This window comes from Equus asinus, chromosome 11 (assembly GCF_041296235.1).
Source record: "Equus asinus isolate D_3611 breed Donkey chromosome 11, EquAss-T2T_v2, whole genome shotgun sequence".
In the NCBI taxonomy this organism is placed as follows: Eukaryota; Metazoa; Chordata; class Mammalia; order Perissodactyla; family Equidae; genus Equus; species Equus asinus.
Genome location: NC_091800.1, coordinates 39,276,768 through 39,301,598, shown reverse-complemented (window position 1 = coordinate 39,301,598; position 24,831 = coordinate 39,276,768). Strand labels below are relative to the sequence as shown.

The 24,831-nt window shown below is 35.7% G+C and overlaps 1 protein-coding gene across 1 annotated transcript in view; it reads left to right on the top strand.

Moving 5' to 3' along the window:
* DIAPH3 (diaphanous related formin 3) overlaps positions 1-24,831 on the top strand; it is a 489,528-nt gene that overhangs the window by 285,132 nt on the left and 179,565 nt on the right. The window contains exon 22 of the mRNA XM_070480866.1: positions 8,021-8,150. Coding sequence (XP_070336967.1) covers positions 8,021-8,150 — 130 coding nt within the window. The remainder of the gene's footprint in view (positions 1-8,020; positions 8,151-24,831) is intronic.

Sequence of the window (24,831 nt, the reverse complement as noted above, 5' to 3'; positions counted from 1 at the left end):
CAATCAAAATCCCATCAGGTTATTTTGTAGTTATTGACAAACTGATCTAAAGTTTATATGAATATGTAGAAGACCCAGAGTAGTCAACACAATACTGAAGAAGAACAAAGTCAGAGGGTTAACAGTACCTGACTTCAAGACTTACTATAAAGCTACAGTAATCAAAACGTTGTGAAAAATAGACAAATATATTAATGGAACAAAACATAGAGCCCAAAAATAGACTCACATAGATGTAGTCAACTGATCCTTGACAAAGGAGCAGAGACAATTCAATGGAGAAAGAATAGTTCTTTAAAGAAATGGTGCTGGAGCAACTAGACTTAAACATGAAATGCAGAAAAAAGGTTTCTAGACACAGATCTCATACTGTTCACAAAAATTAATGCAGGTCACCGACCTAAATATAAAACACAAGACTGAACAACGTATAGAAGGTAACATAAGAGAAAGTCTAGGTGATCTTGGGTTTAGCGATGACTATTTAGGTACAGTGCCAAAAACATGACCTATGAAAGAAAAAATTGGTAAGATGGGCTTCATAAATTAAAAACTTCTGCTCTGCAAAAGATACTGTTAAGCGAATGAAAAGACAAACTACAGAGAAAATCTTTGCAAAATACATATCTGATAAGGGACTTGTATCTAAAATATACAAAGAACTCTTGAAACTCAACAATAAGAAAACAACACAATTAAAAAGTGATCAAAAGACCTGAGTAGACACCTCACCAAAGAAGATTTACAAATAGCAAATAAAGGTATAAAAAGATACTCAACATCCTTTGTCATTAGAGAATTGCAAACTAAAACAACAATAAAACACACCTATTTAGAATGGCTAAAATCCAAAACACTGACAACACCAAATGCTAGTGAGGATGTGGTACAACAGGAACTCTCGTTTGCTGCTGCTGAGAGTGCAAAATGGTATGGCCACTTTGGAAGACTGGCAGTTACAAAACTAAACAGAGATTTAACATGGGATTTGGTAACTACACTTCTGTATACCCAAAGGAGTTGAAAACCTGCATACAAATGTTTATAGCAGCTTTATTCATATTTGTCAAAATTTGGAACCAACTGAGATATCCTTTGATAGGTGAATGTATAAACAACTGATAATCCCTGCAATAGATTATTCAGAAATAAAAAGAAATGATCTCTCAAGACAAGAAAAGTCATCGAGGAAACTTGAGTGCATATTGCTAAGCTAAAGAAGCCAATCTGAAAAGGCTATGTACTCTGATTCCAACTATATGACATTCTGGAAAAGACAAAATTATAGCGACTGTAGAAAGATCAGTGGTTTCTGGGGGTTGTAGGGGGTGGGAAGAAGGAAGAGATGAATTAGGTAGAGCACCTGGAATTTCTTAGTGTGGTGAAACTGTTATGCATGACACTGTAATGGTAGAAGCATGACATTATGCATTTGTCAAAACCCATGCAACTGTAGAACAAAAACCAAACCCTACAGTAATAACCCAGTAATCTTATATATCAGTTGTAACAAATCTACCATACTAATGCAAAATGTTACTAATAGGGGAATTTGCGTGGGTGTGAAGGGGAGAGTATATGGGAACCCTATTTTCTGCTGAATTTTTCTGTAAAGCTGAAACTGCTCTAAAATATAAAGTTTGCTAATTAAAAAAATTAAAAGGTAAGCATTTAATTTAAAATTAATGTTTCATCCATTTATATTAACTAAAGGACATTGAGCTATTTTAAATCTCTTGTCGAATAAGGGGGCAGTGTAAATAGAACATTGAACAATATGATAGATAATAGCTAAAATTCTACTAAAATGCAAAAATGCTTTCCATATTGAAATTTCTTACTGAAATCTAAGAAATATGTTAGAAATATAATTCAGAGAAAATGTGTCTGCAGATATAGCAGAAGTTAGCCTATGTTAATTGTAGAAGTCCACGTTATTTAAAGCATTTTCTTATATAATGTTTCAACTCATTATCATTTTAAAATGAAAATTAAGTAATAATTATAAATCTTTATCTATGAATACCTTAAGTTTATCTATTTTACCTAGTATCAATTGATCTCTACCTATCCTTAAAATTATTATAAAAGTTTTACTATAGACATTAATGGTTATAGTAGTGACAGATGATGCTAAGTATCTTGTTTTATATATATTAAGATTTTTACTTCCATTAATTTTGGAGGGATGCAGTCTTTTGAAAAATTTAATCAGCACAGTGATTATTTTTCTAAATGTAAATGCATATCAGAAAACATTATCCATTCTGTAGTTGCGGTTGGTTTTTCTAGTGAATCTGTACTGTACATTGACTTTTTGAGCTTCTTATCTCAGCAAATATGATATAATCTTTGGCAGTTTGTAATCACACATCCATTTTCATGTGGATACCTTTAACTTATTCAGAGACGCCATTTCATACATATACAAATTACTTTATTCTGCAAAGGATTTAGGATAGAATATGATGTTAGTAAATATACTTAAGTCTGTTAAAGGTTAAACTTTACAGATATCTTTTCTTTCCAACCATATTCATATATTATTTTGTCAGCACTAATCTATTAGCAAAAATGCAAAGACTTGATGTTTGATAGGATTCAGGTGGAATTTTATTAATTTTATAAACGAAACAATAAAAAGAATGTCATACTGTCAGAACTAGAAATGACCTCAAGGTAGAAGGTGTCTGTTTTAGGAGGAATATCCAGGGTAAAATTAGTGGGTTATAGGTCTTCAGCATTTTAATTTGTATTAATGCTTTTCTTAACTACCATTTTGTATCCACTGTGTTTTTGAGGATTTTGTTTCTTTTGTCCATAATAATAAACTACCCTAGATAAGGATTTTTGTGGAGGAACTATGTTTTTTAGTGGTTAAGAGCTTGGATTCACACAGACAAGAATTCAAATCTTGACTCTACCAGATAATAGCTATGTGATCTCTGGGGTATGGTATGTGATCTCTCAAATCTCTCTCTTCTCCTCTTTAAATAATGGATATAACACTAGTTCCTTCCTCATAGGGATGTAGCATGTTTTAAGGACTAAACATAGTTTTTGGTTAGTCTCTGTCTTACAGTAAGTGCCAGATTAAGTAAGAGCTGCTACTGTCATCCTCAAGATTAATACTATTCTCAAGTGAGAGTCTTCTACAATGTTCTTGGGGCCATTGAAGATGCTCATAATTTCATCTTTTTTCTGGTGTTCACCAATGTCTAGAACATCTAAAAAGTCAGTGCTATTTTGATACATACTTAGATTGTAGGAACAAAGTAATGGGGGAACATAGCAAAGTTAGTATTTTGTCAATATTCTTAAAATATGTTTCATTATTCAAAGAGTAAGAAGTCTCAGTTCTTTGAATTCTGGAGATCACCAAGAAGATACTAAGTTACATTTTAGGAATTTTCATGGCTGTGGCTAAAGCAATGGAATATTCATTAAATGTCATCCAAATTTGTGCTGAATACCTGAAAAATATTCCAAAAACTTGCATTGTGGCTACAAAGGAGTTTTACTCAAGACTGACAACTTGGCCATGATTTATTACAGGATCTGCTTTTAACATTATTTTGTCTAGAATGAACAGAGTGGTTGAAGAAACTCCATCCATCTTATTGTTTGTTTGACATCTACGCCACATTAAATGTACCTTAAAGAAACAATATATAAGTGAGAAATTCTACTTAACAGTGATGATTACTCATCAGTATGATAAATCTCTTGACAATAATACAAAAGGAATCCTGTCAAACAATGTCTGTTAAAATTTAAAGAATATTTTTTAAACCTAAATGAATTTTTACAGTAAATATCTTAGCTTCATTTTCTTTCCAAGCGTTAGTTGTATAAAGAGTGTTCAAGTTGTTCTTTCTCTTTGACAGAATTAGTGCTATCTTCCAAACTTTATTTGTTCTATTTCAATCACTGATTATGCTTGATATGAGAAATTAATAGAAATAGAATGTGCCCTTTTAGTTGTTAACGTTTATCATAAAAGTGAAAAGAATATTGAGCAAGTAGATAAAGAATTTGATAAATACATTTCATTGTGCTTTCATACTTTTGGAAACCTTCCTTTTTTGAAGTAATTTGAGGTGAGGAGGGAGGGAGTAGAGTAACGGAGGCAGGAAGAATACTTTGGCGGCATTGTGCAATTTTTCCTGAGAATATTAGGGCCTGAATGAAGAATCTCCTCCCTGGAATCTAGAGCTGCCTGGTAGTTTGTAAATAAGACACCAGGCATTATCAATAAATGGTTGCTATCTGTGGTTCTTATCTGAACTTCTTATTTATTAGGTTTAATTTAAAATTGATTTTTTTTTGAAATTTGATTCTATGTGTGTCATAATTGTTAAATACAGATTTTGGAAGGATGAGAGAATTCTAGTTGCTATTCAGTGAGTGTACTTTTTCATATGAGACTATTACCAATATACTACTTGCCAATCAGTTGATGTTTTCAATAATGTAGCCAGGATAGTACCCTCCTTTATAAGTTAGTGTTTAGTTTTATGATTGTCTCTGAATATTAAATCTCATACTTAACATTTATTAAATTGGTAGATGCTATAAACTACAGTATTTCCAGAATTCTAATTCTGAATTCTAATTCTTATTGCTCATGAATAAAGATCAAGATTGATCCAGTTGGTTGTTGTTGGATCATAGAGATTTCTTGATATATTAATCCTAGCAGTTGCTGGCTGTTTAGCTATATCACAAATAGTACTGCAAAGCTCTTTCCAGCCTTGACAAATTATAGAGGTAGATGGTGCTTGTCGTAATCAGCATTCCACACAGGCTGTGTATCTAGTGTCACATGAAAGGAGCAGGGTAAGGACGTGTATGAACTGGTGACAGCGAGGAGCTGAGAGTCCACAGTAGGGATAATATTCTCCAGGTGGTCATTGCTGTAAAACGGGGGGAATATAAAAGAGCTTCATTGCTAGGATGCTTTAAAAAAAAAAGCCCAGGGGCCAGCTCTGTGGCTGAGTGGTTAAGTTCGCGTGCTCCGCTGCGCGGGCCCAGGGTTCAGATCCTGGGCGCGGACTGGCACTGCTCGTCAGGCCACGTTGAGGTGGCGTCCCACATCCCACAACTAGAAGGACCTGCAACTAAGATATACAACTATGTACGGGGGCGGGGTTTGGGGAGATAAAGCAGAAAAAAAAAAAAAAGATTGGCAACGGTTGTTATCACAGGTGCCAATCTTTAAGAAAAAAAAAAAAAGCCCAGAAGACAGCTTTTATGCTAATTCTTGATTATACAACAGAAAAGTATTATATTAGTGAAAGCTTGCTACTTTTACTCTGGCTTTATCCATTTAAAATGATAGCATGAATGAAATTATATAGTCAGAAGGTAAATTTAATAAATCAGATTAACATTCTCAGTGTATGTGAAAACTGAAAGTCATAGAAAGATTCTAACTGACCCAAGCACACAAAAATAACTTCTAAACGGAGATTATAACTAGGTTTCTTCATTTTTATTCTAGTATTTTTTTAATTAGATCTTGCTATGTCTAACACTAAGCCCACTATAATATATACTTAATATGTTTGGAGTAGAAATTGAATTTAGAGTTCCCTTTCTGTCTAGTCGATGTTTTTATTTTGCCTGTATGAAAACCAAGGTCCAGGAACTTGCCCAAAGCTATATAACTAGTTAAGGGCATGTTTTAGCATGACTAGATCTTCCACACATGTTAGTGGCACTGAATCTAGCTGGTAATCGAGTCATTTTTTTGAAGTGTGTGCTTTCAAAACACTCAGCTGGATGTTGTGATCTATGTTCCTTTAAAAAGGCATCAAATAATGGACTAAGTGTTGATATCAGTCAGTTTTTAAAGTGCCAGGAACCATTCTTTTGGTTTGTGTGTTGAATAGGTCATTGGAGGATTTGAGCCTGTTATGTGAGTAATCATGTGAAAGTCAGGCTGCCTAGGAGGGTAGCTGTGTGTTTCCAGGGATATGATAGTTTTTGCATTAATAAGTAGCATCTGTTAATATTTGTAATGGCACAGAGTCCCTCCCATTCTTCCACTATTGTATATTAACTGTTACTTGGTATTTTTCCGATAGTGATATAATATTTAGTGATGTAGAATTTGAAAAATATTACATATGGAGATATATATACATACACACACACCTATTTTAGAGTGGGAAATTGTTGGAAAGGAAGCAAGTCAATAGGGCTGTGACAGTTAGGTATGCCAAGAATTTCGAGCTCTAAATTAAATCCTGGTGTGAAAAGATTGATTTTTTTTCCCTCCTTCATAGGTATTTGTGCTCTGGGTGATTACTCACTTGTGGGGAATGCTATCAGATTACGTATTTGCCCTGTGTTCCCACCCAACACCCCTTACCCCCAATCACTGCACAAAACCCCACTATTCATTGTTAGATTTTGGCTTAACCACTTCTCCCTTCTGATTGCATTTCTTGGGCATTTCAGACTAGGATTCATCTGTGCTGATCTTCTCTTCAAGTCCTGTCCTTTCGTTCACTCTAAATACATGTTTGGGTTTATTTGATTAACTTTTTAGCTTTGGGAGCTAAGAGATCACAAACCAGTGCTCCTAGGCCATTTTACTCCTCTAAGTTCTAACCCGCAAAAGATTCTCAACAGTTTATCACCCCCCAGGAATGGAAGATTAGTTCTTGGGGAGCAAAAATATCTCATCTTACTGTTCTTAAATGTAAAGCACAGATATACATACAATGCATAAACAGATATACAGTATATCTATGGTTTTGAAATTTCATAGATCCAAGTGATTAGGACAAAGGTGCCTAAAAAGCTCCTTAGCTGGCAATAATGAAAAAAAAACTTGAGAAGCACTATTCTACACCTATGTAAATCTATATTCTGCCCAGACATTTCCCCTTGGATGTTACTTAACAGCTTCAAACTCAACTTGTCCAAAACTGAAACAATCATCTTCTTTGCCCACCCCACTCAAATCTGTTTCTCATCCTTTCTGTCCGGTCTCAAAGCCATCACCTGGGTTTCCATGCCCAGTCTGTCTCATTATTTCTGTTCCCAAGGCTTTACCTTAGCTCAGGCTGTCTTCTCTCCCTGCCTGGACTATTGCTACAGCTTTAAAATTATTCTTCCTGCTCCTGTTTTTACCCTTACTGTAATCTTTTATCCACACTGTGCTAGAGGGAGCTTTCTAAAATGTACGTCTGATGGTCTCTCATCTGATTTAAAAATTCCCAATTCATAGGGATCAGAATCCTATTCCGAATGCATAGTGTACCTTTCCTTTTATTTTCTGGTCTGGTCTTAACTTCCCAGATTTCTATCTTTCTACCCTCCCGACTTGCCCTCCCCAACACACACTTTCATTTTGGAATCACTCAGACTCCTCAAGTGTGCTGTTTTCTTCCTCATATATGGCCTTTTTCAAATGCTGCTCCATCTGCCTATGACATTGCACCTTTGAATTTTCTCCTTCCCTTTCCTAACCCCATACAACTTCTGTCTTCCAGTGTTCAGTTCAGATGTCATGTCCTCCTAGATGTACTTTATGATTATTTTTACCATACTGTTTGTCACACTAGGGAACGTAGTCCATATTTTCTTTTCTGGTTTTTTTCACCTAACAGCATCTTAACAAATTATTGTCTCTATAATTCCTACGGTATCTAGTAGGTGTTGTAAAATATGTGCCAAATGAAAAAATGACTGGATGCCCAGGGTGGTTTTAAGTACCACTATTAAATAGACTTTTAGGTTATTCTATTTTCCTAGGCATTTCACCATGTATTTCTTGCTATAAAACATTGCATACTCAATTGAATTAAATAATGACTTTGGCCAAATAGCAATACATAAAGAGTAGCTTTTAAAGTATTTAAATATTTGCTTTTCAAAAATAGAATTAACTAAATTTATAACTCATTTATGTCTTACCTACAAAATACAGCATTAACATTATTCAGGTAGACAGATTATCAAAATATTTTTGACCCTTTGTGTTTTTTCTCCCTCTCGTCCTATTTAGCTAAAGGATACGAAATCAGCAGATCAGAAAACAACACTACTTCATTTTCTGGTGGAAGTATGTGAAGAAAAGTACCCTGATATCCTGAATTTTGTGGATGATATGGAACATTTAGACAAAGCTAGTAAAGGTTTGTGTTTTTATAGAAAACATTTCACTGCTCTGAGTCTTCAGTTAATACTGAAAGACAGAAAGTAATGTCTTTTATTTTAACATACTTGCCACTTTGTCACAGAGTTTTCATACTGAATGTCACTTTAAAATTAGAAAGTTGTAGGACATTTATTTTGTGAGTTGTCATTATTGGAGCTATGAGTTTAATTTGTTTGATTAGGTGAGGCCCTGTATTCAAATATGCATCGTTTTGCAGTTTAAAGCTTGTGAATACCTGCCAGCCCCACCATCTCTGCTGCTAAGCCTCCTCCACTGAGGTCAGTGTGATGCTCCCTTGATTCAGTGTCATTCACAAGCACTCGGGGACAGTTATGTATCTGAGCCAAGCACCTGTAATCAATGACCACCTTTTGCCTGAGTTCTAAATCTGTCTCTGCCCACCTTGCAGGTGGAGCCTGCTTTCTTTGTCCTAGTAGAGACCAAACCAGCATAGATTCCATTCGTTCCTTCCTAGTGCCCAAATTTCTAACCTGCTTCTAGCCCCTACTGTGGGCTCCGGTCAGGTTATGAAGGGTTATAGAAAGGATAGGACCTATCATTAATAGTTGGTTATAATATGATTCCAATGCAATTTTTTGACCACCTGAAAAATCTTGTTTTCATTCATATTTCACATGGATTCCATGGAAAAAATTTTACTTGCTCCAACAACCAATTTATGAATATGCATTTGTATGAATATAGACATATGTGTATGTATATACATATGTATATATATTTGTATATACATATATATTTGTGTGTATATACATACACAAACTGTATATGTTTGAATGAATACATATGTGTATGAATATATAGAAATGTATGGATATACCGTTTGGAAGACAACTCTGAAATGATGGACCTGTATTCTTTTTGTGTTAACCACTGGTCATTAGTAATGTCAAGCTATTTTTGTAATCTGTTTAATTCCTTCTTAAAATTAGAATTTGTCAACTTGAAGGATGCTTTTTTTCTCTATTGTAGTGACTATTCCTTCGTAAATTAAAAAGAAAATCACTTTTAGCATTTCCTACCTCCTTTAAATTGTTCTTCTATAAAATGGAGGCTGTCGCACTTTATCTGCAGAGAGTCACGTGATTGTTTGAGGTGTTCTTTGAGACTTTTCCGTGAGATTTATATTTCTTTGAAGTGTAAATCTCATACAGCCTGTTGGGAAACAAAAGTTGGAAATATTCTGAATTTTTAAGGCCAAAAATAAACTTTTTACTTTACTTTTCACTCCTACATCCTGATGTTCTAATGATATTAGAATTGCTTACTTTGCCCTTGTGCCACCATAAAGTGTCCTTGGTATAAGAAGGTGATGTCCATACATATATAGGTGCAAGTGTTTTAATGGAATTTAAGATATTAACATATTAAAGAATATTAACATATTAAACGACGTGAGATAAAGCAAAAGGGCACAAAGAAACAAAACATTAAAAATAACTCAGTGACAGTCAAAATAGCTTTTCAGTGAGTTGTTCGTTAATTCAGGGATGGTGACTTTCCTAAAACGAAATTTCTGAAATTTTGGAGTAAAATTTGAGTAAATGGGATGAAAAAGAATTGAAAATGAGTTTCTTGATGAACGTTAAGCTTGATGAGTAACAGAGTAGTAGATGAAAAAGTGGTGCAAAGTGCCTTGAAATACAAAGGAAATTCTTTTTCTGGGGAAAAGATAGTTGAGTAGTTAATAGCTTATATCAACACTAGGTCATTAGCAAGAATTCAGTCAGTGCAAGCATTTTCTGGTAAAAGCAGTTTGCATTTCTGATCATTCGCCATCTTTCCTCCTAGTTCTAAAACCTTATAAGTAAATTGGAATGTACGTCTCTTTCAGATGTGTTTTTTATTATAGAATTTATTTTCTAGCAGTTTTTGCTATGAATTTTTGAAAAAACATCGTTTATCTGTTTTGACTCATTTTATTGTACTTAAAATTCTGGATAAATATTACAGTATTTTGCTTGTGAAAAATATTTAGCTTCCATCAGGGCTTGCAGAGTTGTAACTTGGTAATTAGACTCTTCTGTTTGTTTTCCTTTTTGGCGTTTCCATGGGGCATTCTGGGGCCTTCGGGGTGTTTAGTTTCCATCTGTTGTAGCGGAGGCACGCAAACGTGTTTGGGTCAGCAGATACCGTTAATGTGTTTCAGAGGGAGCAGACAACTTCGTATTTCAAGTGGAAAAGCCATCACTGAGATAGTTTTTTTATGGTATAGGTGATGGTTGAGCATAATTTCTTTTTATGATTACATTACCCTATTAATGAATGAGATTTTAGAGGAATAAATGTAATGTTTTGGATGAAATAAGTCTGTTTGCTTTGAAGAATTTCAGGGCTCTTATATATCATCATTTAAAAGTTTCCTGGTTTGAAATCTCCTCAGTGAGCTATCACATGAATTAAAAAGTACCTTTGTTTTTGAGACATAACAAATCCTGGTCATTAGGTACTCCTGGATCAGCAGGGGGAACTTTCATTGCAACTAATGAGCTTAACTGTATGACGATTTTCAAAAATCTACTTCATTAAGGCTGCTGCTTTTCTAAGAGATAATGGCTTACAGCTCTACTGTTGTATTTCAGTGAAAATATTTGGGGTCATTATTATATCCTGTATACCATTGTAGTATTTCTTTCCTTTACAGATTTCTAAGGGTTGAAGACATTTTTCTCTTATCTAAATGGTTGAAATTAATGAGCTCTAATCTATGAAGGTTTTATTGATTATTTCACAATAACCTGCTTCATTATTAAGTTGGAATGGTATTTTATTAATGAGTAGAGAGTATGCCAAAACTGGGGGGGGTTGGGGTGTAATAAAATAAAATCAAAGTTTACAGCATCACTTTGTTCAGCTCTGTCTTATTTAGGGTTATCATAGCTCTACCACATAGTTCCATGCTTCCCTAGATAGTCAACTCTGAATTCTGGAAATGCCATGCTACTCCGTTCTGTAACTCACTTATTCACTCATTCATTTAACAAGAACATGTTGTGTGATTACTCTGTGTCGGAAACTGTACTCTTGTCTTGCTGCTGGTCCAAGGTATAGTTTCTATATCTTAGTGCAACCCAGGCTCCCTCACTGTTATCTGGCTTCTGTCCCAACTGGGTCCTCCCTGTTACTCTCAATATCCTTTACTTTCTCCTCTTATTCTGTGCAACCTCTGGGTATTACTGTTATTAGCCTAGTACTGAACCTTTCTCTTTTTTTCTCCCTATAGCATCCTCTTAGGTGACCTCTTCAGTTCCTAAGGGCTTAAATAGTATCAATATATTAATGACTTACAAATTTATACCCCAGACTCCCCATCTAAGCTCCACTCTTTTATGTCCAACAGCTTACTTGCCATCTCCAGCTACATCGTAATACATAGATCACAATATGCCATGAAATGTGGCTCTTGATTTCTACACCCTTAACTTTTCCTCCCTAAATTTTATTTACTTGAGAAAATCCCTTTTTGTGCACTTTCTTGTGATTTTTCTTTTCTCATTTCTCCTGTCTGTTTGTAGCCTTCTTCACTGAGAGCTGTGTGGTAGATTCTAAGTTAAATCTATGGGAAGTGGCAGCTGTGGCCTAGAATGTCATCTGGTTCTCTCCTTCGTTAAGTAACTTAAAGCAGCTATCACCTTCTCTTTGATGCTTTTTCCTGGTGCTTACTGGGAACCTCACCTGAGTTTCTGTACATTCTACTCGTTCCTTCAGAATATATTTGTAAATTTTCCAGAAAATCTTAGTCCACTGTTGAAGAACTACTTGTTCCTGACTAGAGAGTATCCCTTGAACTGCTGGGGATGAAATTGGTTTCCAGAGAAAGGCAATATTCAGGTTATTATCAGAGTGGATTTAATGAGTGCTTATTTCTGATGTTTTTCACTTTTTTTTTCATTTTCATATTGTTAGCTTTCAGGAGCCTTCCTTGACATCTTACATTTGATTTTTGTTCTTTCCATTTCACAGACCTCTTTGCTTTTAAGACTGTTTGTTTGCTTTTAGCTAGTAATTCTTGGGTCTGACCCAAATATTTGTCTACTCAAATACATTTCTTGGTTTCCAATTCCTTGTGACTGTCCAACATTTTATGATAAATGCCTTGCTAAATACTAAATGTTTATCTATCCTTCACCTACTGTGAGCACTTAGAGCACTTAATTTCCAGGTGGCTGCCACCTGGAAACTGCATTGTGTTTGAAATTTCAAATTCATTTGCTGTAACAAGCAAAAAGCCTTTGCAAAGGCTTCCATTAACCTCCTTATGCTATAGCCTTCCAAAAATGTCAATTAAAATTTATTAGCGAGTTTGATATATATGTTGAATATTCGGTATTAGTTATTCAATTGCATTTTATATTTTAAGTGTACATTGTAAATACATAAAAATATTTGTTGGGCAACAGAATTAACTAACATTGTGTTAGTTGGAACCATTATGACATGGAGATTATAGGTTAGGGCCTCAGAATTTTACAAGATAAATAATTCATTTGGTGTTTCAAATAAATTGTAGGATATTAGAGTTTTATGAAAATACACATTAGTGTTCATTTCTGCCAATACAGTGAAATAATTTGACAGGACACATTGGTGGTGGGAGCCTTTAAATGAAAATAATTTAGAGAAGACAACCATGTAGGATATTGCTTTAATCGAATTGTCAGTAGAAAGCACAAAAATATATTCTGCAGTGGGCTAAATTCTGTCCCCATATGTTGAAGCTCTTCATGTGCTAAAGCCCTAAGTCCTTGTACCTCAGAATGTGGCTGTATTTGGAGTAGGACCGTTAAAGAGGTGATTAAGTTAAATTGAGGCCCATAGAGTGGGCCCTAATCCAATCTGACTAGTGTCCTTATAAGAAGGAGAAATTTGGACACACAGCAGGGATGGGCATGCAGAGAAGATAGACCATGTGAGGACACACAGAGAAGGTGGCCATCTGCAAGCCAAGAAGAGAGGCTTCAGAAGAAACCAAACCTATCGACACCTTAATCTTGGACTCTAGAACTGTGAAAAAATAGATTTTTGTTGTTTAAGCCACCCAGTCTGTGGTATGTTGTGACGGCAGCCCTAACAAACTAATATACTAACTTAAGACATTTTTCTTGCTTAGACTTTTTTGGCTGTAGAGTAGAGTAGGCTAGACTGAATGATGTTTTACTTTATCAGATCAGATGAACAGTCATAGACCTGCTGTGTTGGATGTTCGCTAGTAATCATTTTAGGAATATCAAAGGTTCTTGTACAAACCATGAGTTATCACATGATTTTAAATAATTACAAGTATGCCTCAGTTCCTTTTTTGAATAGACATGACACATAAATTAGTACCTATATTAGGGAATATTGAGGCATTCTAAATAAATATGTTCACAAACATTCACATTTAATTTCAGAGTTAGATGTATGGAATTCTATATAGATTATTTATAGATTTTATCTTGGAATGCATTCATTTACACTAGAGTATACTAAGTTTTTGTCTTTTACTCACTATATCTCTATGTATATTTCTTTACCAGTTATCTCTGTTTTGCTACTATAATAGTTGTAATTTTATTATAAGCAAATAGCTGAAAGGCTAGTACCATTATGAATTATCTGTTGACACTTTCCCAAAGGGAGGTATGGATAGGCGGTTTTACCTTTTTTTTCCCATTGTCCTATGGAAAGAGTGAAAACACTTGGTGTCTCCAGGCTCTGTAGCACTGGTTCTGCACATCAATGGTGGAGTGACAAGCTATGTCTGGAAAGCTAGTCTATGACTCCTGTGTAGTTAGGTGTCAGTGATCTAATTTGATGATCTGTAGCCATCTAATAAGTAGATTTAGGAATTGTAAAATAAAAACATTTTAATATTACTGCAAGCCAAATATAATAAAAGATAAATTTATTTTAAAAAGTGTATTTCATATATAGGTTTGCATGTGCTTACTAAAAGGGCAGTATATATAAAATTGTATGTTAGACAAATTAACATTTTTAATATTAAAAAATACAGTGAAATATAACTGGGCCATTCACAAGGTAATTATAGGATTTATGAAAAATATAGCGTACTGTGAGTACGATGTACAGGTAAGGGGACACAGGTCCAAGTTGTCTGATAAACAGCGTTTTATTTAAATCCTGCCAGTTCATTTCCTGGGATTATCTATATAGAGATGGTATCAACAGTTTAAACTGGAGACTTGAATGTGAGGTGTTGCACTATTTTATACTGCAAGTTATGAACTATTTTGAAAAGCAGCAGAATGGAATATAGAAAGAACACGGCCAAAATCCCTAGAAGGCCTAAGGATTATGTAGAGTGACACTGAAGAACATTGGGTATGGAGGAACTATACTTGCAGCTAAAGATTGCTTTTGGAGATCCTGAGCTAGGAACATTTCCTGAATCGGCTGCTGCTTGGGTTGATAGATGATGATGATGAAGAAAACCACTTCAGGAAGACCTCTATATCTTTTTGGAGGTTAGCAGACAGAAAGTGGCATCAATACAGCATTAATCTTTTTGAGAAACTAACAATTTACAGTGTTTGCAGATTTCTGGCCAGCTACAGATTTGAAATAGCTACTCAAACAGTTCTATCAGCGTCATCTATGAGCCATAGCTAACATCAAGTAACAGGACAGTATCAACAGTGAAGCCCAAGGTCTTGGAGCTCTGTTAGACTGCTGACTGTGAAGCAGTATTTACTGCACCTCAGTTTTGCAACATGAAGTAGGAAATTACAAACAAGGTAGATGAAAGAAAATTTCAGAATGAGAGCATTCTGAAGGATAGCTTAACATAGCAAATCTGTGTACTATAAAGAAACTGAAGCAATAGATGGAACAAACACATTTATGGCAATCTGCTGACTCTCATTGCTCACACGGTTGACATGTAGCTGTTGGGGTGAAGAGGCATGGAGTTGATCAGATGCTGCAGGTAGGATTGCCAGCTGCTCCGCAGAAACCAGACTGTGTTTATGCAGCTTGCGAAATATTGAATTATTATTACTAGTAGTTTCCTGGGGCTGCCATAACCAATTGACACACACTAGGTTGCTTTAAACAACCAAAATTTATTCCGTAACTCTTCAGGAATACAGAAGTCTGAAATCAAGGTGTTGGTAAAATTGATTCCTTCTGGAAACTCTCAGGGAGAAACCATCCAAGCCTCTCTCTTAGTGGCTGCCAGCAGTCCTTGGTGTTCCTCTGCCTCCATTTTCGTATTGCCTTCTTCTCTGTGTCTCTGTATCCACACCTCTCCTTATAAGGACACCAGTCATTTGATTTAGGGCCCACCCTAAATCCAGCATGATTTCATCTCGAGATCCTTAACTAATTCCCTCTGCAAAGATCCTATTTCCAAATAAGTCATGTTCTGAGGTGCTGGAGGGACACTGTTCAACCCACTACAGTTGTCCTTGTTGTCAGTCCCATAACTTCGTGGAGGTGCCAGGTAACCATCGTCTTTGAGTGTTATAGAATTGTTAAGGGCAATTACACTGATAGGTATATATATAGAAAGCATTTATCATTATGTTGTGAAATGTTTTAGTGTTTAAAGGTTATTGTTGATGAGCTTGTGAAATACCCTTATATCATCATATGCAAATACTAAAGCAGTTAAAACTGAAATTTATAATATGCCTCTGAATTTAAGGAATTTTTATTCAGTGACTATTTTTTGTTGATGCATATCTGCCTATGCTGTCACTAATGATGCAGGTAAACATGAGACTGTGAATGATATATTATTATAGAATTTAATATATATTCTCAAAAGTTATTTGAAGAGACTGTGTCTTACCTGAAACTTAAGCAAGCTTTAGAATACAAAGCCAAGAATTTTGTAGATTTATGTTACTGAAAAACTGTTACACTTTTCTAAAAATTAAAGAATATACATATAGGAAATTACACAAATCATAAATGTATAGCTCAATTCATTTTCACCAATTGGACTTACTAGCATAGGAAATGGAATTTGAAAAATTAGTTTTTATTTTCCTTCCTCTGCTTCAGACTGGGTCACTATTTTTATTTCATAATTTGAACCTTGACATAAAATTTCCTTTGAAAGAGGGTTTCTACTACTAGAAAACTTTAAAAACAGGTAAAGTCCAGCAACTCTTCAACAAGCTAGAGGTTATTTTTTTCTGGAGGTGTTTGCATGTTATGTAAAAACCAAATCTACCAGCCCAGAATTATTAAGGAATGCCATAAGAAATATGAACTAACACTTATGATCAATGATATAAGTGATAGAAACATCTAAAAAAATGTTTGCTCACCTTCATAGGAAAACCTAAGGAAAATATGTTCTTAAGTAATCTTCCCATCTCTCCTCAGAAGAGGTCATCTTTAAGTGTAGATCTGAAATTGATCAGTAGGGAGACCCTTTTGTCATGTAAATGTGTCTATCACTGTGATGGCACTTTCTTAGCAGCTGTCTGTCAAACTACATATTTTAAGGAAAAAAGGATTAGTGCTCCTTAATAGTTTGTGATATGTTTTGCCCCTATACAGAAAGAGCTCTTCCCCAAAAGTTTATTGAAACTCTCGCTGTGTAGCAGACTCTATGTTAGACACTTGTTTTAGTAAGGATTAGACTTGACTTTGAGTGACAGAAAAAAAATAAAGTGGCTTATATAAGATTCATTCATTGTTGCACAAGTTGTTTATTGAGTGCTGCTTCTATCCCCAGTACCATTCTGGATACAGGATGGAGCCATGAACAGAAAAGAAAAGTCTCTGAACTCTTAAAGTTTCTATTTTAGGTGGTGGGTACAGAACATAATACTAGAAAAGAAGTTAATGTATACTATGTGAGCTGGTTAGCTCTGGAATTCCAGGGCCTTTTGTTTTGTTTTGCAATTTAGGTTGAGTGGTCAGAGAAGGTGGCTTTTGAGCAAAAACCTGAGGGAGGTATGAGGAGGCAAGGCATTTGGGTATTTGAGAGAAGCACTCTGGGCAGAGGGAAGAGCAAGTGTCTGGGCCCCAAGATGTGGAAGTGAGATTGGAACAGTTGGAGAGGGGAGGAGCACAACAGGAGAAAATATTAGAAAGATACAGATCCTATAGGACATCACTGGCCATTGTAAGGATTTTGACTTGACAGTCATATACCTCTTAATGATGTTTCAGTCAACGACGGGCTGGATATATGATGGTGGTCCCATAAGATCGGTGCCATATAGTCTAGGTGTGTAGTAGGCTATACTATCTGGGTTTGTGTAAGTAAGCGCTATGATGTTTCCACGATGATGAAATCGCCTAATGACACATTCCTCAGAACATATCCTCATTGTTAAGTGACGCATAACTACTCTGAGGTGGGAATACATTGGAAGGGTTTTGAGCAGAAGAGTGACATCTGACTTGAATTTTCAAAGGATGGTTTTGGCTGGAAAAAAATGTAGAGGGACAATGGCAGAATCCGTGAAACCTTTCAGATGCTGTAATAATAATTGAAGGGAGAGAGAGTCGTGGCTTTGACAAGAAAGAGGTAGCAAGGGTGATGAGAAGTATTTAGACAATTAAGCTGCTTTGAAGGTAGAACCAATAGGATTTCCTCTATGATTGGGTGTGTGGAGTATGAGAGAAAGAGAGGACTCATAACCCCAATCATTTACTGAGATGTCGCAGCAGATTCAGGGAGGAAGGTAGAAGTTCCAATTTGAAAGCCTGAGTTTAAGATGCCTATGAAACATCAAGGAAAGTTGTCCAATAAGCAGTTTGAGTTCAGAGGAAGTTTGGAATTTTTCAAGTCCAAAGATATGCAGTCCAGAACTTGTTAGGTTGCATCGTCCCCAACAGCCATACGTGGAAACTCATCTCGTAATTAGCAAGTCAGTCACTCTATCCTTAATGTTTACCCTGAGACACCTTAAAAGCAATAACACCTCCCTCCCATACACATGCACACAGTGCCCTTGTTCTGAGGGAACATTCTGAATATTGTTATAGACATCTCTATTGTGGACTTCTTTCATTTAATATTTACTGTGTTCTTGAACACCTTATCTGTGGAAAGGAATTTTCAAATTCTTATATGTACACATGATCTTTTAATAGATAGGCTTCTCTTACTAATACTGCTTTCTCTTCTAAAAAGCTGTTTTGCCTTTAACACCCTCTTCATTGGATAACTGGCTACTCACTTAGCATTGCTTCTTTCACTTTACCTTTGCCTGTTACAAACCAACCTGCGTTTATTTTGAGTTTATGCTTTTTCAAGATCTTGCTTCAGTTTTGTACTTTTTCAAAATAATGGCTTTATAATGATATTCTAGAGCTTAGGTTTTGTTATAGGCCTACTTAATGTTTAAGGATTTTTCTAATGAGGTTTTTGTCCATCCACTTTATTTTTTCCAACTTGCATTTATAAAATATTCTTATAGTTTTATAGAATATCTTTATTATTACAAACGTCAAGGAAAATTTTTTTTTGGTGAGGAAGATTGGCCCTGAGCTGACATCTGTTGCCAATCTTCCTCTTTTTTTTTTCCCTCCCCAAACCCCCAGTACATAGTTGCATATCCTAGTTGTAAGTCCTTCTAGTTCTTCTATGTGGGATGCCGCCACAGCATGGCTTGATGAGTGGTGTGTAGGTCTGTGCCCAGGATCCAAACTGGCAAACCCCAGGTCGCTGAAGTGGAACAGGCAAACTTAACCACTATGCCACTGTGCCAGCCCCAAGGAAGACTTATTTTGTTGGGAACCTGAAATGATATAGTCCCTAGTTTCCTTCACAAAACAGTTGTGTCCAGGAGCATAGGAAGGTTAATTTAGTTTGAATGTTTATGTTGTTTTATGGTAATAAGTTGTTTAAGCCTTTTTTAAAGAAATCAATTTCCCTGGAATGTATCATGGTAGATAAGAACGAGTGTGACATTTCTTAGTAAGCTTGTTATGAAATAATGACCAAGCCCTCCAGGAGATATTCACAGAAGATTATTATTTAATTACAAAGATTCCGTAAATGTATGCAATTTCTATTCTCCTTCCTTATTTGGAATCTTAGTAAATCATAGAGGCCATAGTATTACAGAAAGCCTATATTCATGAGTGCTTTTAAACTTAAATATTTATGGTTGTGATTTTAACTTTTATTCAAAGCTTCTTTAACACTTCTAGTGTATAATTATCATAATGACAAGGCACTTGGAGACAAGTCTGTGTTTTAGATCTTAAGGTTTTAGATATTTAATCCATTGTATTTTCCCATTTCATTTTTAATGATTTTATCTCGAGAGGTTAAAGTTAAACCCAAGATCCAATCCTTCCACAAACATTGGAGTGTCTGCACTATGTCATGTAACCAAAGATACAAAGATGGATAAAGTATGTAGTCTTCCTTGAGGAATTTCCAGTCAATTGGAAGAGGAGGACACATAAAAAGATAAAAGCGTAGTGATAAAAGATAAAGAGTATAGTAATTGGAAAGATTGTGATAATTACTAGGTCTGATGGGTAGGGAGGGCACCTCACCAGGGGGCTTGTTGGAGTTTTTTCATTCCTGTTATGAAGTATGGATAGGAGTGGGGTGGGCAAGGCAAACAGACACATTATTTCTAGCATCCGGTGCAGAATGGATGAAGGGGTTTGGGAGAGGGAAACTACAAGCACAGTGTTGTTTTGGGAGTAAAGCATGGCTGAATATGGAGTAGAGCCAAGCCAGGTTGTGGGTGGAGCTCACATGTTGTCGTGTTTGCAGGTTTACTGGCAGGGTTTAAGCAGGGAAAGAAGGTCTTTAAATCAGTGTTTGTCTGGAAACCCCCATGTACAGTGTGGGGAAGGCATTGGAGGAAAATGATAGGAGACCAGAGATCAGAGGAGAGATAAGGGTTCCAGGTGACTTGAATAGTGTTCAAGCAAGGAGTTCCATACTATTTGTCAAGTTAATGTGAGGGATGTCATGATTGTTTAGATCTTAGGGTTTTAGGAGAGGGAAGAGTCAAAACTAACGTTTTCTAGCACAGGAAACAGAATTCATGGTTTTGCTGCCCCCTGAGGTGTGGAGATTACAGATGGGTGGTTGATTGTGGGCAGAGACAGATGACGTCTGAGGCAACTGGGAGCCATCCCATCTGATTGAATGTTAAGTAAAATGCAAAAGTTGAAATTGCCTTACAGTAAGCTAGTCAAATCTTTTTGATGATAGCTATGTTTTGTTACTTCTGAATAATGAAAAGGAATAAAAAAAATAAGATTAATTTCTTGGCCGAGGAATGTGAGAAAGTTGAAAGATGAAAGTCATACACAGGTCACATATAGAGACACCAGTAAATTAACACTTCTTTGAGGGTGTACAATTTAAAACTCTCTGCTCTAGTTGGGATTTCTAATACAAAAATATATAGTCACTGACCTCAAAGAACTTGACATGTGTGAAAAGTGTGGCTAAAATTATGTTTTAAGATGTATAAAAGAACTATCTTTGTAAATACAATTGCTGAAAAAGAAAAACACCAAGAAAATTCTTAAATGCTGTTTAGTTTTACCCATTAGATGACTTCAGATACTGTCGTCCCTCAGTATCTGTGGGGGGATAGGTTCCAGAACCCCTGTGGATGCTCAAGTTCCTTGCTTAGCCCTTTCTATCCTCGGATGCGGAACCTGGGGATACGGAGGGAGGACCGACTGTATTTTGCCAGCCTGGAATTTGCATTCGCCATTCTCTCTTCCAAGTGTTCTTTCGTGTTTGTTTAAAAACCAACAGTGAAAAATTGTTCAATTACACTTAAATTCTCTTAACTATAATGTACAATTAATATAATCAGAGAGTGCTGAAGCAAAGTAATGGCTTAGTGGGATTTCCATCTGTAGAGTAGCCACAGAACCAGTTTTAAGGCAGCCTACTTACTCTTTGTGATGTCAATCATAAATGTTTGAATATACCCTAAACATTCCTAGTATTTTACTCTTGAAATTAGCTACTTTTCTTCTTAGCCTGACTTCCTCAACACTGTTCCTGGCATGATGATGATGATGATGATGATGATGATGATGATATTGATGGGGTTTTTTTTACTTTCCTTTGATTCTAATATTACTTATTTCAATCTTTAAGCACGTCCTTTCGTATTAAGTTCTAAGAATAAGAGTAACATCACATAATGCCTTCTGTTTAAAAAAAATTCTTCATCCAATGTTAGAGCATTTGATCTTTTATAAAATATCTGTGAGCTAAAAATATGAGGTGAGATTCTTCCCATTTCACTGATGTGGAAATTGAGCCAGTGAGAAGTTGCTTCAAATCACAATGATAGAACATAGTTCCTGACCCACTGGCTGCCAGTGAGTTGGAGAAGGCTCAAAGGATCATCTAATCAGCCTTTCATCTGAACCTTAAATCCTTCTCTCATCCTACTGAGAAGCACTCACTGGGATGGCTCTATGTTCAATTACAAGCAGCTGGCCTCCTCTGAGGGCAACCCAGGCTGTTAGGCAGTTTTGAGGATGACAACTCATGAATCAAAAATATACTTCTTTTGGGAATGGCCTGGTGGTGTAGTGATTAAGTTCATGTGCTCCCCTTCAGTGGCCTGGGTTTGTGGGTTCAGATCCCAGGTATGGACCTACGCCACTCATCAAGCCATGCTGTGGTGGCGACCCACATATAAAAAAAAGAGGAAGATTGGCAATAGGTATAAGCTCAGGGCCAGTCTTCCTCAGCATAAATAAATAAATAAATAAATAAATAATATATATATATATATATATATATATGTGTGTGTGTGTGTGTACACTTCTCTTACACCTCCTCCCTGGAGTTCTGCCCTCTGACCAGACATGCACTTCTATATCCATATGGTATAGTAAATTTTCCTGGTTCCTGGCATACAGCTCCTAAAACCTTTGGAATTTCTTATGTGATAAGAGTGTGTTATGTATGCTAATGAGATGACTCAATGCAGATGGGGGGAGGGAGACCCTAGATAGCTTCAGTATGGGTGGGCTAGTATGGGTGGACTGGTTGCCTAGGTATCAACCATATGATTAGATGGTTAGAACTATCAGCCTACCCTCCAACCTCCAGAGAGGGGAGAAGGCTGGAGATTGAGTTCAGTCACCAATGACCAATGATTTAATCAACTATGCCTATGTAATGAAGCTTCAATAAAACTGAAACAATGGGACTAAGGAAGCTTCTGTTTTGGTGAATATATCTATGTGCTGGGCCGGTGGTGCACCTGCACCACCTCCTCCCTCCCCCATTCCTGCCTTATGCTTGTCTTCCATTTGGCTATTGTGAGTTATATCTTTTAGAATAAAAACTATATAGCAAGTAGAGTATTTTCCTGAGTCCTGTGAGTCATCGTAGCAAATTATGGAAAATAAACAGGGGGAGTAGGTGTGGGGCATGGGAACCCCTGAATGTGCAGCCAGTTGGTCAGGAGTATGGGTGGTCTCTGGGACTTGTGACTGTCCTCTGAAGTGAGAGCAGTCTTGTGGGTCTGAGTCCTTAAATCTCTGGGGTCTGTGCTAACTCCAGGTAGTTAGTGTCAGAATTGAATTGAGTTGAAAGATGCCCAGTGCGTGTCGGAGAATTGGTAGGTATTGGAGTGATGCATTAGATGTCAGGAAGAAACAAATAATCTAACTAGGTCCCTTTCCAATCTTTACCTTGTACTTTTTGTTACAAGGGAGTTCCTCAGACTTTTATTTGTCTTTTCTCTAGATATTTCCCAAACTTTGTGTGTGTGTGTAGTAAAATTTGATCAGTAGAGTAAATCATAATATTTTAAGTATGTGGTTTTGTTCAAAGGTATGTTAATACATTAAATTTAAATGTTCATTTAAAAAATATAGTAGCAAATCTATCTGTCGTCCATCCAGAATGCTTAAGTATATTCCCCTGGGTTTAGCCATATGTGGATTACCTGTGATTGCACTAGGCAAGAATGTACAAAAGAAGTCATCATGTGAAAACTACATCTATGTATTTAAATGTTACTGATAGGTAGGTAGGGTTGTAAAAAATAAAATAATTTATGTGGCTTGTAATTTATAGCAAAATGGGTAAAAATAAAGTCTGGGATTACAATGCCTCAGTTCAAATTCTGGCTTCACCATTTTTTCAGTTGTTTAACTTTTACTTCACTCACTCAACTCTGGTTTCATCATCTCTAAAACAGGGAGAAGAACAATACCTATTTCCTGATGTTGTGAGGATTAAAACAAATTTATTAGTGGAAAATGTTTAAGATAATACCTGACATACATAAAGACTCAGTAAATGTAGCTGCTATTATTACTATGTTATTGTCGCTACTAATACCATTATGACTATTACTACTACTATTATTATGCTACTAAAACTCTTGTTTTTTGAACCCAATTCACAGCATAAAATGGTATGGCTTATAAACTTTTGAGCACATATTTACTTAATAAAATGATTTTATGTGTTTTTGAACTTTATTTAATGAGAAATTTCAAAGTTTAAGGAAGTATAAAAGTAACTGAACCACCTGTAAGATTTCTTGAGAAGTGATAGAGGAAATGCTAATGAGACGTTAGAGGAGAGATCAAATAGACTGGCAAAAGGAATCTCTTCTTGTAATGCAGATAGAGATCTTGGAAAGAAGCAAAACACGATTTGGAAATGAGAAGAGTAAATGAAACACCATAGGTCTGATCAAATAGGTGTCTTGGCTGTGAATAATTGACAGACAGACATAAAAATGAAAGAGCATGGCATAGGAAATATGTGTTACCACCATGAGCAGTGTACAGCAAGATATTTGGGCACATGAGTGAAATAGATTGAATTAATTAATACAATAAAGGCTATCGTGATAGAAATATTTTATGTTCACTATTGATTGAGTTATTGTTTCAAATTTAAGGATCACAGGGGAAATATGAGTAGCAAAAACTATGGAGAAAATATCCACCAGTATAACTTCTGAACACCATCACTACAGTGAGAGCCAAAGGTTCAAGAATCATCACTCTTTGGGCATCAACAGCTATTACATGTAGCTCTCTGGAGAGTTCAATCGTTGGATTCATTAAACATTATATCTGAGAATTAGCTTGCTCACTGTGTTTACAACAAAATATGCTAAGGTTTTATTAACCGCTATTAATATGTGAGAATAGCAAACGTTATTTTATGTACAGCTAGTTTAAAAAACAAAAGCAAATAATCCCCATGTTCTGATACAACATTATTTTTCATGCCTCTCTTCTATTCCATTGTATTGAACAAGGGTTGTAACCATACGTTTGTTTCACATGTTACACAGATAGCCTCTGATGCCTCCTCATTCCTATCGTAGATCAGCTTGGACGATAGAGTACACTTTTCTCCATCTTTCCCATGTATTCACTGTTGCTTCTCAAGAGATCATGATTTTGAAAAATATTAAAATTATACTGAAATAGCTTTAATTTTAAAAACATAGTCTTTCTTTGCCTCTCTTTATCTGAATAGACTGATTATTTTATAGTATTTATAGAGGTGAAGAACTCTAACTTGTGCATTTCTTAAGTGTGGTTTGTTCATTTCCTAAATTTCGTCTTATGTTTTAAAGACTCTTATTAAATTTCCTTTATTCCTAGATTTAAAAATCAAAAAGTTATCAAAGAAATAGTGAAATTTCTCTTTCCTTTATTATAGCGAATTTTCTTTATCATTG